We start from the raw sequence: 17,925 nt of genomic DNA, 5'->3' as shown, positions 1-17,925 counted from the left end.
TGCTATGGTTTACACGTTGACACGGCGCTCATCACTGCAAGGTAAATGTCCAGGGTTCGAATCCAGCGGCCCTTCATTCGAAACCGATATGCTTACATCACCGGCACCCCGAGAGTTGATATGACCTCTTCTGTTGCGAACCCTCGTAAAAAATATTAATATTATGTAGGTAATGTACAAAGCTCTAACGTGATCATTAAAACGTATTACGTACTTTTAACAAAACATCGAACGTTGTTGAAGTGAAGTCTCAAGCAAAAAATTACAACCAATAAAAACGTTGACCTAAGCGTCATAAGAATGTATTAAATTAAAGTAGATCCTAACCGTTAAGACTGAGGAAAAGCAAATTAGAGCGTTTTTTATAGTAATTTTACGATTAATAAACGTTATGGTATTTTTGAATTTTGATAAAGAAAGAGCGATGGAGAACGTTTTTCGTTGAATTAAATTTGCCCGCCTAGAGATTAATTATGTTTATGGTTGTTTAATGAAAAAACTTATGTATAATTAAGTAAGGTTGAAGTATTTTCGATGAATTTCATTTAACGATTTTGCTGCTGATTTATATAAGCTGAAATCTGAACATACATTTACATACCATTTACTCAGTTAGGGTGGTGGAGAACACGATATTCCTCTATCATTTAACGGTTATGGTAGTGTGGCTTGATTGATCCATTTTATAAAATTTGTTTGACTTATATAAATCATAAAATATAATATATNAAAAGGTGGGGTTGAGATGGGAATTTAGTGTCCGAGTGGATTGAGGTCACGATAGCTCAAGTGGTAGAGCAGCAGCGTATCTAGCCGAAGATCGTGGGTTCAAATCCAGCTCGCGCCATTGACTTTTTTATCTCAACTAAAAACCTTAATTAATTGTAAAATATTATGGCAAATCGTCTTTCGGATTTTATGATTAGGTTTTATGATTATGTTGAGCATACAAAGCAAACCTATGTATCGCTGAATGTATCACTTATGTATCAATGAGAACAAATCCTTCAAGTGTACTAGAAACTCTGCTAAATCTACTCCCACTGGAAACATTTATACAAGGAGAGGCTAGGAAAAGCTCATGTAGACTCCAAAAACAATCAATTTGGATACAAACTGAAAAATTTGGGCACACAACCATAATTAATAAAATCAGACACCCATTCTTAGAAAGGGAGGCTGACTATATATATGATCCCGGAAATATTGTTTACAACATCCTATAAAATCTCCATAGATATTAAAGGAGAGGAAGAACTCAGAAGAGCATCATATACAGGGTGAATTGCTACTCGTGCTACAAACTTCTCCAGTAGATTCTTCACCCTAAAATGAACAAAAAAGTTCATATTGTCCATGGTCNGAATCGGACCATGGACAATATGAACTTTTTTGTTCATTTTAGGGTGAAGAATCTACTGGAGAAGTTTGTAGCACGAGTAGCAATTCACCCTGTATAATGATATGGTTGTATGTTTTGTACATTGTAGATTTTAGATAGCTGCAACACAAACGAACGAACGATCGGGTGTTTTTTGTACAATCCCAAGTTGTGAGCAATCAAACTCATTAGGGAAGTACACTTCGGTCTTTCAAGCATAAATACATGCCGTGAACTTTTGTGCCCTAGAAGAGCTTAAAATAATTTACACTGGCAAAAAAATCCTCCTAAGATTGAAAGCCAAACAACTATCAAAGCACTAGCATGTTAAACAATCACATCAAAATTAGTCAATGATGCAACCAAAATCTCCAAAATCTGCGGACACTCAACAACCTGATGATATCTTGGGTGCCAGGGCACAAAGAAATTTTGAGTGACGAAAAAGCACCCTGGCCAGAGGAGGATTTGCAAGACCATACATACGCCCTGAACCTATACTTGGGTTAACAAAAACAAATACAAAATCCTCAATCGCAGAATGGATTCATATAAAACAAAAAGAGAAGTGGATAAACTCTACCGGCGCTAGAAACAGTAAACACATGTTAAAACAAACCTCACCATGACTGGCAAATTCACTGCTGCAGTCGGATTTTTAACCGGTCACTGACATCTGAGAAAAAAATCTACACAACATCCCATCTACAGATTATGCAATGAAGAAGAAGAAACAGCCACCCATATCATCTTCGAACGCAAACAAACGGCTCAATGGGGATGTAACCTACCATACAGAAAAAACCTAAGGAATGAAATTGTAGCGGCTACAGTGAATGACCTAATACTTTTGAGAAGGATTGAGTCGATTGCTACTAGGGAACTAGGAAGCCATTAGGCCAATAATCTAGTTAGCCAGAATGACTGCAGTGCCGGGGGAGCACAATCCCCGCTTCCTAGTTTCATCATCATCATAGGTTTTTATTTAACCTAAAAACTATTACTTAAAAACTAATTATTTTGATATGTTTTTATTTTTTATTTTTGTTTTATTTTAATAAATACATAGTGAATAATTTAGGAAATATTGAAGGACATACGATGAGGTTGTTTTAAGATGGGTTCTGTAGTGTGCCTTAATTGGAGTAAAAAATATTCTGCAATGAAGTTTTTTTAAATTTTTGTCTTATAATCATCCTAAAACATATTTTTTTACTTTTCAATTTGGTAAAGCACACTATTTAATTTTAGTTGCTAATTTTTTACATATAAATAAAGTGCAACATTTAGGACACATTGACACATGCTCCTAGGTAGTGAGCTTTGTTACACCTCATCTTTAAGATTTTATCCATCCTATTTTTTGTTTTTAAATATTTATGGATTATATTTAATTTTTAGTATAAAAATAACTATAGTAATATGAGATCAGATCAGTTTTTTCTTTGTTGTGTGAAAGAAATTTTAACACACACAGGAGAGACTTGTCTTCCTTCGAATTCAGCATCGCTAGGTCAAAAAGCTACAAAATAAGTTTGTGTTACAGAGAGAGAGGACTACACTGAAATTACAACTGGAATTCCATAGCTTACAACTTCGCCATTCCCGGCTGGTAATGCGGAATTGCGAAATTCCCTGCCGGGCTTATGCCCACGATGAGCGGCAGTACAAGAAAGAGGAAAATGATCAAAACGTGAACCAGCCCCTGCCGGTTGCTGTAACAAAACAAATCAAACATGGTCGATTATATATCAAAACAAACATGGTCGATTTTATATCCTCGGGTCGTCAAATGTTACCAAATAGCTCGGATCACAGCGTAAGGATCGCGGATTTCTAAATCTTTCCTCTCTGATGCATCCATTGCGGTTTTGAATTGAGAAAACACCGATTTCACCAAGCCTATCACTTTTTCAAATTTAGAAATATGGTTTTTAAAGTCAACAAACTCCGATACATCCATTTGCATCGAATATACCACCATTACAGACACCAACAGAACCTAGAAATAAAGATTTTTGATTATTTATTTATCTTATTCGAAGCATAGACAAAGAATTAAACAAGACACTAAATTTTCCAGAACAAACACGGTTTTAATTGCACTTACTATTAACTTCATTGTGCGTTGTTCACCTCCTATAAAAGGACTGTGTTGTTTACACGTTGCATGACCTTGTTTTATATACGCGGTTGTGGCCTCCAAAAAAATGTGCCCCCACTTATAGATTCTTCCTCATTTCGATAATCTTCCCCTCCTTTTTTTTCAAAAACTCTTAAACTCTAATTAGCCAGCTTATTAACAACTTATTATATTTATCATAAAATGTTGGACAACGCATTGATCCAACAAACTTAACTTTAGCTATAACTATAAATTTTATTAAGAGAAAAACCTTAAGCAAAGATGGCTGCGTGTCGTTCTTCACGTAGGCCAGCGATAAAACAAAAATAAATAGGAAAAGTAAGAGAGGGGCTCTGTATTTTAAACCAAAGCATTTTTATCTAAAGACAAAACATTCATAAACATTTGATACTAATTACAATTTAACTTCATTGACGAAAAACAACAAAACCTTATTTAAATAACACACATGTTTATTATGAAAAAAAAATACTGTCTATATATTTAAATATAAATTTATTTACTGATTTGATATTGAAAATTATGCTATTATCAACGAACTAATAAGAAAAATCCCATTGGGCAACTATTTATAATAAGAATGTTTTGTTATCTGTTCGGACAGTTTATTGACTATCGTCAGGAGTTTGAGACCGGCTATCTTTTCACTGACGCGTGCCATTGTGGCTTGTTTTCGTCTTGTAAACAATCGATTCTTCCACTGGAACTATGAGATCTGTCAGAAACCTGTCTTAGTTTATCTGAAAACCTGAAGTCGTTACGTAAGAGATTTGAGAGTTGTATCCCGATAATAATGATGATGGAGGGGAAACTGATATTGAAATTTTTATTTGGTGCTTGGTAACCAATTTCCGACAAGATGGCAAAAGGCTGAAAAGATTGTTAAGGTAATGTCACTCAAAAGCAATACCGATACTACACGTTTTTATGCGGTTATTATTCAGAATCGGTTTTCTTAAAAAAATATTTTTCATATACATTTACATACAAGTGAGTTCATAGGTTAAGGGGCAAAATTTCAGATACGGATTTATATCTTCATCAATGTCTACTCGTGATTTTCAGTCATTAAAAAATGCGGATTGGAGGTAGCTTTCAATGGCATATTTGGGTTTATTACAAATGCCAGAATTTTATATAAAAACAATTTGTTTTTGTTTTTTCAAAAGACATTTTAAAAATTTTCAAGCTCGTTTAGTGGGGCGATACATTTTCTAAATTACGTATCGTCTATTATAGTTTATTTTCAACCTATTATTATCTATTACACTGCAGGTTTTTATATTAATAAAAACCGCGAATGATTTCTATTTATGTCTTCATAGACCCTAGTTGTATTTCTTTTCTTAAATTACTTTCAAATAATACTCCATAGAAAGTATAATATTCAAACTTTTTCTGCATATTGACAAACTTACAAAAATATTACAGAATACTACCATATAAGTTATGGAATTCTAGCTTGTTAGATTACAGTACAAAACTTTTAAGGTTCTCGGGAATAGATATTTTTAGAATGTATCAAAGCATTATAAAAAAATTGTTTATTTTATATCAGTCACTGAACACAGATAATTAATTTCCCTTTTTACAAAACGGCTGTGAGTCCGTGGTGGAGTCCAACAGTGTGGACGGAGGAAAGGCCAAAAGGAACACCGACGTGGGAAGCGACGACGGGGGTGGCGACACGAGCGGCGACGACGGGAGCAGCTACAGCGTGAGCAACGGGAAGACCGTGGTTAAGAGCTTTCTGATGTTCGTGAGCGACGGCGTGAGCCTGTTTTCCGAGAGCGACTTCGGGAGTGTCAGCGGGGAGGTGGAGTGGGACACCGCCTCCGAGGACGTTCCTGGTTCCTTCGGTGTGCTGTTGGACGAGTTGGGCTTGCTTGGCAAGGGCGACTACAGGGGTGTCAGCGGGGAGGTGGAGTGGGACACCGCCTCCGAGGAGGTTCCTGGTTCCTTCACTGTGCTGTTGGACGAGCTGGGCTTGCTTGGCAAGGGCGACCTCAGGGGTATCAGCGGGGAGGTGGAGTGGGACACCGCCTCCGAGGAGGTTCCTGGTTCCTTCACTGTGCTGTTGGACAAGTTGGGCTTGCTTGGCAAGGGCGACCTCAGGGGTGTCAGCGGGGAGGTGGAGTGGGACACCGCCTCCGAGGAGGTTCCTGGTTCCTTCACTGTGCTGTTGGACGAGCTGGGCTTGCTTAGCCAGGGCGACTTCGAGGGTGTCAGCGGGCACGGGGAGAGCGTTGGCGTTGACTAGGACAGACCTCTTGTACAAGTGATGGACGAGTCCGGCAGCGGAGTTGTCCAAATGGGGTTTCCATTGACCATCGTCATTGTCAGGTCCCAGCCAAACGAGATCGCCGTTTCCTAAAGCAGATCCGTCCAAATGAGGCTTCCAAGACCCGTCATCTTCAGCGGGGTGTTGGGCCAAAGCACTGACTGCTAAGCAGAGGATTGCCAACTAAAAATAAAAAATATGTTAAACAACTAGTAAAATTACAAAAAGAAATTTCAGAAGACCGATGTGTACCTACTATGAAAGCAACCAATTATGTTATGCTTTATTTAATGTACATCGCTAAGGTTAAAAACCATTGTTTCAATGTGTAACTCGATAAAGGTTTTTTTCTTGACCAATGCATTATAATACATTTTCATCCTTATGCATATATTTCCTTAATATATTTAGAATAAGCAAGATAAAAAAATCGCTGGAGTTTTCTTTTATTTCCATATTTCAGGTTAATACCTGGATTTCCTATTTAAAACGCTAACGAATCTTTAAATCTTTATTTTTAGCGAAATAAGTATGTAAAGTAAGCCCAGTGAGTCCTACGTAATTGTTTCACGTCTGGAGGTAAGACAAATCTGCACTACTATCTCGATGAAAGAAAATTTCCAAGAGCAAATTCCCGTTTTTTCGGAATACTTACAGCTGATTTCATTTTGAGACTGCGAGTTTCACCTCCTACGAAAGGACTGCGATGATTTGGACGAGGCGCGGACTTTATATATGAGAACATCGGCCTCCAAAGGATCCCCACTTATTTAAGCCATCCTTACTTTCAATGTAAATTCTCATAAGAGCCTCTGCTCACATTTGTTTCATGCTTGCCGGAAAAGACTTATTTATCTGGTTTTAGTCAAATAATAATGAATTATAAGACGCCAGTTTAACCCTTTTAACGAGTGACAGATGACTTCAATTTAATTTCCATACGCATAAAAATATTGTCAATTTTACAAGATATCTTACATTTTAGTTAGAATTTTTATTACAATTTCAATTTTGAAAATTAATTTTCTAAAAAATAACAACTGAAAGTAGTATATGAAATCAAAAATAAATTTGAAAACATTGTATTCTTTGTTTTAGAAGAAAAAATAAGTAAATTTATATTAACTTTGGCAGTAAAGCGTAGGGACTTCGTTCTTCTTTCGGTTGAAGGGAAAATCGATTCGTGGCTTTAGTTTTCGTTAAGTTATGAAGAATTTCTTTTTTTAACTTGTTGCTACCAGACAAAATGTTTTGTTCTTCCCACTCAAAAACTTTTTCTCTCATATTGTCTAGAATAAACTACAACAGGCCAACTTCCCCTGGAGACAAATTGAAGTATTAATATCTCAAAAACACACAATACAAACTTGAATGACGCAATCGCGAAAGGGGATCAAATTAATAATTAATTATTAAGGAACTTACGGAAATGTTCTGAAGAAGTTGACAGCGATGTCGACCTTATATTTTCAAGTTATCGCATAATCCCTATTATTAAATCTCACATATTTACGCTAAATTTAATAATATGACGAAAGAAATTGATCAATATTTGCCAACTATAAAATTTTACAGATAATTATTCAGAAATCGTGAGATGCGGTCAGGATTTCTGAATAATTATCGATTAATGGTCACTAATCACCACACATTTTACAGATATATGATTTAATAAAAAAATGGGGGAAAAACAAAGATGTTCTATCTAAATTTAGATTCCTTAGTTTCAATTAACAGTTGTAAGGTTGCTTATAATTATAATTGTTAAACTGATATATTTTTCGTTTTATTTTTCTCCTCGAAATTTGTCAGTAATAAATTCCGTTTAGAGTAATCGTAATGAGACAAGTAAAGTTAGCCTTAGGCCATGTACAAATCTCAAGGGCATCTTTGCATCTTTACTACAACTTTGCTCTGAAGTTTTCTACTATACTTCAATGAAGTTAATGAGAAAATTGTCAATGGCGACGAGGAAGTTGTTTATTTTTTAAAATTTAACAATGATGAAAAACTGTTGCTAAAAACTTCCTTTTATTGAATTAAAAGCTCGAATTCTCGGTAAAATAAATAATACTCATATTTATTAACGTTTTATTTAGACAATATCACTGTCGAATTATCCATGTATTTATAAATTAATGCCGTGATTAAAAACAATACGGTGAAATATTGAATGAAGAACAAATATATAAATTTAATATGTAAAAGTTGATGATTGCATTTCATGGTAATTATCATTCGAACTGAATTTATTGAAAATTTAAACCACATTGTACATAATGAATTAAGTACATTTTAACTTCATTGGGTAGTAGGAATGGTATGTTGTGGGGTGTGGGTTTAGGTCGTGACAGATCAAGCTCCTTTTCCTCCCCCGTACCCCTTTTTCCGTCTGTATGATTAACAGGGTACACACGCATAATCTTCGTGAAGGTGGAAAGGTGAAGTTGAGTATTAGACGCTAATACAGCCTCCTAGTACCCATTCGTACCCAAGAATATAATATGGTGGGGAACACTAGAGGTTCTAAAGGAATTCTCCTAATTAATTAATCTTTACACCCTTGTATAAATTGTATATTGGAAGTAAATAAATATGGTTGTTTATACTGATGTTGTATTGGATCTTCTTGAGGTCATTTTACAGGTGAATAAAGAACATCACTAATTGGGTTTCACCAAGCATTCGGCGAATGTTCCGCCATCTTCAGGGCCTAATTTATTGAAAACAAAATTTACATGAACAGAGTTACATAAAACATCATATACACATACATTATAAAAATAAAATTACGTACTTTACCAGTTTTTGAGGACAATTAAATTTATTGCACATGTTTGTTGTTTTTTTAAATGAAGGTGAAAATGCATCTACATACTGAAAAAAAAAAAAAAAAATAGACTCGCTTAAAATCTAGTGACACTTTCTTCTTCAAGTTGGACTCCCCTTGGATCCTGGGCAGAGAGTTGTACTTAGAGCGACGACTACTTTTCGAAAAAGTCTGTATTCATGTTACGAAAAACTCTTGTAATTTGCAAATGGATCGACTGGGCTCCATCATGGCATATTCGGGAATCCTGCAACTGTTCGTGAATCGAAATAAAGCGCAAAGTGACGCGTGGTTCAAGTTGGTGCGTCTAATCACACCGTGATTGATAACAGGGATGGGTCCCTTACCGTGTTGTAACCGTTCGATGTGTCTCAATTTTCTTCAAATTCCTTGTACATAGTTGTAGATAATTAAATTATAATTTTAAGTTAAAAAACAGTTTAGAAGTTGTGTATATATATATAATATATATATATATATATATATTTAACGTATCTGTGATAAAGAAATACATGTACCTGAGATTGAGTATTAACTTATGAAAGAGGTGAGACCAAAGGATGAACCGATGAGTGTCACTAGATTTTAAGCGAGACTATTTTTATTTTTTTATTTTTTTAGATTCATTTTCACCTTCATTTTAAAAAACTACAAACATGTGCAATAAATTTAATTGTCCTAAAAAACTGGGTAAAGTACGTAATTTTATTTTTATAATGTATGTGTATAAGATGTTTTATGTAACTCTGTTCATGTAAATTTTGTTTTCAATAAATTAGGCCCTGAAGATGGCGGAACATTCGCCGAAAGCTTGGTGAAACCCAATAGTGATGTTCTTTATTCACCTGTAAAATGACCTCAAGAAGATCCAATACATCAGTTTAAACTACGGAGGTCGATCAATGTCAACTAGAACGGTTGTTTATACTTTTTAAACTTAAAAATGTCCATAATAAATGACCTAATGCAAATCGAGGTGACATTGACTGGCAAAAAATACCACCCAATTGATTTTTTTATTTTATTTTCTCCATAAAAGAAAATTCTGCCCTTAATTTGTCTCAATGTTTTACTAATAAATATTTGTCTATACTAGTTTTAAATTTGAAATATCAATTAGCGGTAAACTCAATTGATTAAGTTAAGTAATCAAGTCAAAATCAAATACTTACATCAAGTCAATATTTAATCCAAAACGAGTATTGTTGTTTACTTTTTACGGAATTTAAAATGTTTATTCAGTTTGATTTGAATTCTGAGGCAATAAACTGTTTAGTTTTCATCTTTGTTTTCTTTATTTCAATTTTTAACTTAAAAATGCCGCTTAGTGCTGTGGATGATGCGCATGGTGTGGCACTTATTGATGATGGCGTTTCATCAGGTATGCGGCTATTGTCATCCCTACGAATCACTACGACGTTAGACGTTTTCGGGAAACTGGGTCTCCTAACATAGAAGGCCCGGTTCTGGAAGTCCTAGGGTAACAGAACCTCAGGATGATCGTTGTTTGACTTTGAGAATTTTGCGAAACCGGCATCTTACCGTTGTTCAAGCGATTCATGAACTCCAGGAAGTTTGAGGTGTCCAAATTTCTGAACGCGCTGCTCGAAGAAGATTAAATCAGTATGAACTGTTGGCTTTTCGCCCCGTAAGAGGATCAAAATTGACCACAACACATAGAATTGCACGACTCTCACCTCGAGAACACAGCCATTGGTCTTTAGACGATTGGTCTGCTGTACTTTTTACAGATGAGTGTAGATTTGCTCTACGATCTCCAGATGGGCGTAAAAGAGTGAAGGGAAGGCGAAATGAAAGATACAAAGTAATTTCTCCCAGAGCCAACCTTTTCAACGTAGCTCAGTGATGATGTGGGCGGGAATTTCATTGGAGAATCGCACAGAGTTGGTTGTTGTTCGTGAAGAGTCTTTGACGGCCACTCGCTATGTGGATGAAAATTTGGAATATCATGCGTTGCCTATCGTCGATCAAACAACGACAATCCTATTCTAATGGTCGATAATGCCCGTCCACATATCGCTCGTATAGTAGAAACCTACCTTCAACAGCATCAGGGTCTTAGCCTGGCCAGCCCGTTATGGGATAACCTCAAAAAACGAATAAGAGCAAATCCATCACTTCCTGATACGCTCCACCATCTTGAGAGGACTCTTTGTGAATGGGTTAACCTCTAGCAAAGAGCATTAGCAGACTGGTAGAAAGTATGCGCAGGCGTCTTCTAGATGTAATTAAGGCAAGAGGAGGAAATACGTGATATTGAAATGGTAATTAAAATCTAATTAAAACAAATTTTATTTGTTCGTCTTTTTTTTTATTTTCCTTTGGAAATGTTCGTTCTTTTTTGTTAAAGACAAAGAGCCAATTATTAGACGTTAAACAACGTGAAACTTTGGTTATAAAAATATATTCAAACCAAGTTATATTACAGGTGGGTGGAATCTTTTGCCAGTCAGTGTAAAAAACCCACAAATTTAGACACGATGATACCAGCAGGTTCTTCTCATCCAACGATCCAAAAAGCTGCTGGATTCTTTGCTAATTATAAAAAAGAATTACAAACAATTAAACTTTGATTAAAAACCATGAATTATTTACTGTATAGCCTATTATTGTAGTATTTTCCACATTCAATATCCAGTTTTTTGACAAACTTAACATCGTTAGGCTGTGTAGTTGAAGAACGTCTTCGCCCCAGGCAAATCATCGGAATTTTGGCCAAAAATGAAATCTCGCGACATCGGAGTTTTACAATCCGAACCTTCATTTGAAGAAATTTTCAAACGAACTTTTGAATATTGGCGTTGCATTTTCCTGTTATATTTTCAAACTTCAAATATGTCAATGAGGAGGGACGTTTGTATATTGTTTTGTATATTTTCTAAAACTTTTCCTCTCGGCATACGGTCAAAAGGTTTACCAATGTAGTAGTTATGATATTCAATTTTTACACTCTCGATTTGTTCTGCATTTTTAAATGAGACTGTTGCATTGTATATTTTATAACATATTCAGTGATGAAAAATTAACGGTTAAAGAATTTTTTTCTCCATAGAATAAAAAAAAAATAAAATAAAAATAAAAATGCAGACGACAAAACAGGGCGTTGTAAGATGTTGAAGAAGAAGAAATTTTGGGTGGGGACTCATTTGGAGGCCATTGTTCGGGTATAAATGGGCAGTTGAGCACATTTCGGGCAACACAGTCCTTTCCAAGGAGGTGAAACATTATCCACTATGAAAGCTTCAGTAAGTTGAAACTCCACTTTATAAGTCCACCTTTATGAATAATGGCCCACGACGACAACTGTGGACATTTTGTCATTAACAGTATTTTCGGTCGAATTGAAAAAAGAGGTTTTATATCTGAGCGATACGTTTTTCAATTATACATTTTCTGATCAATTTAAACTTAAATTTCAAAATATATACATTATACGATTTAATGGAGTTTTAAACAATTTCGGGATCTGTATCAATATGTAATTTAGGGAAACTGCCTGTTCACCTTTGATGAAGATAATATATTGCGTTAATTTGTGTAGGCTGACTTTTCACTAGGTTAGAACCAATTAAGTTTCTCGGCGCGAACATGATAGCTATACCTATTAATAATAAACAATGAACTTTGTTCAATTTTCAGCAAAATGCTATATTACCTTTTGTCTTATAGTCTAATCGATCATACATACTGTTGGTTTAAAAATCATGTAGTAATATTTTAATGTGTGTGAATTAACAATATTACATTAAGAATTGATATCTTGGTTTAAATGTGGATTTAACTGTATTGACTAAAAAAGACCCACGAATCAATATGCAGTCAATTAATTATTTACAAATATTTTTTAAAGAGTTTTATTTTTTGTTCAGCTCGCTCTTGTTGCCGTTTTGGGGTTGGTAGCTACCAGCTATGCCCAGGTTTTGCACGGTCTTGTCCGCCTTGAAGACGATGGACAATGGAAGCCCCATTTGGACGGATCTGTCCTCGGATCTGGACACCTGACTTGGTTCGGAGCTGACCTCGACGACGGACAATGGAAACCCCATTTGGACAACTCCGCTGCCGGACTCGTCCACCACTTGTACAAGAGGGCCGTCCTCGTCAACCCCAACGCCCTCGCCAGCCCCGCTGACACCCTCGAAGTCGCCCTCGCCAAGCAGGCCCAGCTCGTCCAACAGCACACCGAAGGAACCAGGAACGTCCTCGGAGGCGGTGTCCCACTCCACCTTCCCGCTGACACCCCCGAAGTCGCCCTCGGCAAACAGGCTCACGCCGTCGCTCACGAAAACCAGAAAGCCCTCACCTACGGTCATACCTTTGGTCATGCTGTAGCTGCTCCCGTCGTCGCTTCTCACGTCGCCGGCCCCGTCGTCGCTGCCCGTTACGCCACCCCATACGCAGCTACCCTCGGCTACTCCGCCGTTCACCCCTACGGACTCGGACTCCACGGTGTTAGGGCTTTCTGGTAAACTGCACTTTTTGGTATCATGAAATAAACATTTATTTTACACAATTTATTTTTATTATTATACCTCATTGTGTCCTCAATCCTCTAAAATAATATCCTACATTAATCGACCCCCGAGATGTGTAAAAAATCACTGTTCTATAAAATTCGATACTGTGAGTTATTGATTACTCTTGCAACTTTTTATCAAAGATGATTTGACAGAAAAATATAGTCAGCTTTATTCATTTATTAAGTATTTGTCCTATTTGATGTACTCAGGCTTTTTAACTCGAGCATATTTTGTTGATTTTTGTAAGGTGAAAAAAAAAATTGTGCTTGACCACTTTCTACCTTCTTAGAGTACTCAATTATACTACGTCTGTTATTTGACGACAAATAGATAAATACATTACTTACAAAAAGTACTGCTATAATTGCATGTGTAGAACAGTGCAGATCAACCATTCCTGATGAAGCGCAAGCCTGGGGTTTGAAAATTGTAAACAAAAGAGCCAGTTCAAAGGCATTTTCTGAATAAAAAATCTAAAAACATCCGCTAATTTTTCTAATGGTAGTTTCGAACTACTTGTTACATACGGTATCAAAAGGTTTTCAATTTTCCTTTGCACTCCCAATTTACAAAAAAAATCAAAAAAATCTGGAGGTCTTTTGTCCTTCAACCTGATAATTATCCTAATCTCTTTTTAATCCAATGAATACATAAAAATGTCTACTGGTTTAGTGGATACGAGTAAATGAGATTAGAATATGGGATAATTGTTGATAATTAAGAAAAAGTAATGTGAAAGAAATAAAATTATAAGCACAATTATGTACAAGTATAGAAATAGTAATAGAAATAATTAAATTATCTGAACAAGTTATATATAGTATTGGATAAAACCAAAGTTTATCTATCCACCAAGGCAGCTGCCTGCTTTCAGCAAGTTAAAATTGTGCTTGACAGCAAAAATGATGTTCGCAAATTTAATGTATCATAGTTAATAAATTCACTAATTTCGTGGTCCGCTTTTTCATCTCAACTAAAAACCTTAATCAATTGTAATAGTTAATAAAAATACGTAAAATATATGATATAATCCATTAGAGTTCGTGGTCCGATTGACCAAATCACTTCTTTCAATTAATTACATAAAGATAAAATTATATTGTATAATATACACCAAACCTAAAGAAAACCTTTATACACTTTAAACAAAACAAAACTTTGTTATAAATTTTGTTATGGAACATCAAATAAAAGTAAAATATCACTCTGATAATTGATGATTTTTTCTTAAATTTTCATAACGTATTCAACTTTTTACAGTTACATTTATGGATATTTGGGTGACTGTAATTTATTAGCGTGAATGGAGAAGGTTTATCTCCAATAGCCCAGAGAGATATCGATATTATGACTGGAATCTCATCTGGAGTAGTATGAATGCTAATCAGACTCTCATATTTTATCTTGTTCTGTTTCATGTGCATTTATTATTTAATTCACAATTGACGAGGCCCCTGAGGTTCAGAGAGGCTAGCAATACGATTAAAATAAGAGCAATCTCTTTGATCACCACTTGACTGGAAAAACGCTAAAAGCAATTAGTATAATTAATAGGGGAAAAATACAAAACAGATAGAGCACCTGATTTAGAGGTTGTAGTAATTTGCCGGCCCTAAAACATAGAAGAAAACAAGGAGAAATCTGATTGCCCGGTTTAAGGAAAATAGTATATAGTTCAGTTAACTTCTTGGATTTACTAATTAAATAATTTTTATGTAAGTTATAAATAAAATGAGTTTAAAAAATTGATCAGTATTCAAGGTCTTCACGTTCTTATAAAGAAATACTGAACTAAAGAGCCTTTTTTAGTAGAATTTAAAGGTTGTCATAGAAGTTTTTACGTGATTGAAACCAATAAAAATTAAAACCAAACAATATTAAAAAAAAAGAAAAAAAAAGGTTTTTGCACAGAAAAATGGCCGCCTTTGGAAATGCATATTTTCTCAGCCTTTCTAGTCACAGACCTGCGCTGGTCTCATTTTTTTTAGAACATTTTACGCTGAACAAGAAGGCTTTTTAAACGTTTTCCAAGATTCAGTCATTCATCAGTAAATTCAAAAATTCGGGAACATGTTAATTTTACACTTTTTATGAAAACTTCAAATTGAACTGTGGAGCCAGGAAATCGTCCTGAAGCGACCCCATATAGCAATCGATAGGAAATTTTAATAAGCTTTCAATCGGTCACCTTCCATTTTGCCCGATTTTTAACAGTTTTTGAGTTATTCGCGATTTTTTGGGAAAAACGTGGTTTTTTTACGAGCTGGAACGGAAAAACCCGATCACTCTCTCGCTCTCTCACTCACCCTCTCTCTCTCTCTCTCTCTCTCGATTTTACCATACATTACTCTATTGTTTTAATACGTTATTAGAAGCCAAACTGCCAGAAAACCTGTGAAATGGGAAGGAAAAGTTGAATTTCCGTGATGAAGTAAACAAGTGGTTATAGACAGCAGAAGCATTCCGTATCTCAAAAAGTCAAAGTAAGAAAAAAGTAAGAATTGTTGCTTCCTTGTTTACTTTTTGAAAAAACTCCTCGGAACAAAAGTTGTAGAGAGTAAAATTTGCGAAAACATGTCGGTTCAAAATTTATGCATTCTTGAAAATCGGGAGAGAGAGGTAGAGAGTGATCGGTTTTTTCCATGAGCCACTTTTTTTGCCCAAAAATCGCGAATATCTCGTTAACAGTTGAGAAATCGGGCAAAGTGGAAGATGCCCAATTGAAAGCTTATTAAAATTACCTATCGATTGCTAACGGGCGCCGCTCGAGGATGATTTCCTGGCTCCACATCCTAATTTGAAGTTTTCGTGAAAATTAACATGTTCCCGAATTTATGAATTTACAGATGAATGACTGAAGCACGTCAAAAACATTTAAAATGCCATCATGCTCAGCGTCAAATTTTCTAAAAATGAAACCTAGAGCAGGTCTGTGACTAAAAAGGCTGAGAAAGTGTGCATTTTAAAAGTTGGCCGCTCGTGCATTTGTTTTTTAATGTGCAATGTATATACAGGGTGTCCCAGTTCCTTCTGACGAAAGTCAGGGAATCGATTCAACTCTTAGTTTGGATAAAAAATGCCCAGGAGAAAATTTTCGGAAAGTTCTCTATTTTGAAGATATTCGTCAATTTAGGTTTTTTCAACTTTTCACTACCTTACCACATAAAAACGCTTACAACTTCCAAAATGTTGAGACTACCACAAATCCAATTACACCATTTGAAAGAACGCTAAATTTGCTGTGAGATACTTCCATTTGCAATAATCTGAATTATATAAAATGTTAGCCAATATCAGTTGGAACATGCCAAAATTACAAAATTTAAAATTTTGGTCATGATTGCACGTTCTACTGAGGTTAAAAAAATACCTACAACTAGTCAAATTTCACAAAAACTTTTTCATCTAACTTTACGTTGATATATCCAGGTTTTTAAATAACGTTCTAGTAGAGTTGAAAAATAACAATTGAATGTTCGAAAACGTGAGCTAAGGTAAATTTGATGGTGGAGGGGGGTAGAAATAAATCAATTAGGACTCGCTTTGTAAAATAATATTAATATTAATTAATATTATTATCTTTCAGTAACACACTCGACCTGTTACATTCTGTGATGATTATTGTTTTAACTTCGATCCCATCCAGCATTTTTCATTCAACCGGTCAAACAAGGGTCATTTTTATTTTACAACACGAGTTCTAATTGATTTATTTCTTACCCCCTTCAAATTTACCTTAGCTCACGTTTTCGAACATTCAATTGTTATTTTTCAACTCTACTAGAACGTTATTTAAAAACCTGGATATATCAACGTAAATCATTTTAGATGAAGAAGTTTTTGTAAAATTTGACAAGTTGTAGGTTTTTTCTGTAACCTCACTAGAACGTGCAATCATGACAAAATTTTAAATTTTGTAATTTTGACATGTTCCAACTGATATTTTCTAACATTTTATGTCATTCAGGTTATTGCAAAGAAGTATTTTACAGCAAATTTAACGTTCTTTCAAATGGTGTAATTGAATTTGCTGTAGTCTCAACATTTTGGAAGTTGTAAGCGTTTTTATGTGGTAAGGTAGTGAAAAGATGAAAAAACCTAAATTGACAAATATCACAAAATAGAGAACTTTCCGAAAATTTTCTCCTGAGCATTTTTTGCTCCCAACTAAGAGTAGAATCGATTCTCTGACTTTCGTCAGAAGGAACTGGGGCACCCTGCAGATTATAATGTGGTTAAACTAAAGTATTGTTAATAATTCTTAATATGTACGCTTTTAGTAATCTATACTTTAAGTTTTCATAATAATAGACGACAAAGAATTTTTTCATTAGAACTATAAAGCATTATTATACAGCCAGAAGAATCTTCACCAGAACAGGAACGTAAACAAATTTTTAAACTTTTTTAAAGCCTTGATTTCCGATGGTCTAATGACTGAGGAGTATATGTTTAACTATAAAGTGAGAATGTGTGTTTTGAATGTATTTTTGTAATAAACACTATATTATCATTTTTATACATCTACAGAAAGTATGTAGGAGTGGATTAAAACCTTTCCCGGTTTTTCTGTTAATTGAAAAAGAACGGTGATGTTAAAATATTAAACCCTATATCGTCAATTATGATAGTTTTATAACCTCGCACAACACGCCACTATCCATTCTCAGCGAGAAATATGTTCATTAAACCATAATTACGGCTGATTTGTTGATGCTAGATAAGTTGTTATTAGGTGTTACCAAA

General features: G+C 35.0%; 3 protein-coding genes across 3 annotated transcripts; 1 reads left to right on the top strand and 2 right to left on the bottom strand.

The window, feature by feature from the left end:
- Positions 1-2,829: 2,829 nt before the first annotated feature.
- On the bottom strand, positions 2,830-3,977 carry LOC106670330. Its single transcript, XM_014400550.2, has 5 exons — positions 3,778-3,977; positions 3,492-3,664; positions 3,181-3,383; positions 2,974-3,096; positions 2,830-2,903 (listed from the first exon to the last, which is right to left on the bottom strand). The coding sequence occupies exons 2-5, from the start codon at positions 3,501-3,503 to the stop codon at positions 2,891-2,893; spliced, it is 351 nt and encodes a 116-aa protein (XP_014256036.1). The 5' UTR covers positions 3,504-3,664; positions 3,778-3,977; the 3' UTR covers positions 2,830-2,890.
- Positions 3,978-5,048: 1,071 nt separating this feature from the next.
- LOC106670323 (cuticle protein 18.7-like) lies at positions 5,049-6,552 on the bottom strand. Its single transcript, XM_014400533.2, has 2 exons — positions 6,464-6,552; positions 5,049-5,991 (listed from the first exon to the last, which is right to left on the bottom strand). The coding sequence occupies exons 1-2, from the start codon at positions 6,473-6,475 to the stop codon at positions 5,116-5,118; spliced, it is 888 nt and encodes a 295-aa protein (XP_014256019.1). The 5' UTR covers positions 6,476-6,552; the 3' UTR covers positions 5,049-5,115.
- Positions 6,553-11,832: 5,280 nt separating this feature from the next.
- On the top strand, positions 11,833-13,172 carry LOC106666826. Its single transcript, XM_014394307.1, has 2 exons — positions 11,833-11,904; positions 12,529-13,172. Exons 1-2 carry the CDS (start codon positions 11,893-11,895, stop codon positions 13,126-13,128), a joined length of 612 nt encoding a protein of 203 aa, XP_014249793.1. The 5' UTR covers positions 11,833-11,892; the 3' UTR covers positions 13,129-13,172.
- Positions 13,173-17,925: the final 4,753 nt, after the last annotated feature.

The sequence above is a fragment of the Cimex lectularius genome, unplaced genomic scaffold (genome assembly GCF_000648675.2).
Source record: "Cimex lectularius strain Harlan isolate CLEC.00 unplaced genomic scaffold, Clec_2.1 scaffold147, whole genome shotgun sequence".
Taxonomy (NCBI): Eukaryota; Metazoa; Arthropoda; class Insecta; order Hemiptera; family Cimicidae; genus Cimex; species Cimex lectularius.
Note: the sequence above shows the minus strand (reverse complement) of the source record. Positions and strands in the feature narration are given on the sequence as shown.

Coding starts and splice junctions, on each gene's coding strand:
- LOC106670330 (XM_014400550.2), bottom strand. Junction 3,097..3,180: donor GCTGTGATCCGAGCTATTTG/GTAACATTTGAC, acceptor GTTTTGTTACAG/CAACCGGCAGGGGCTGGTTC.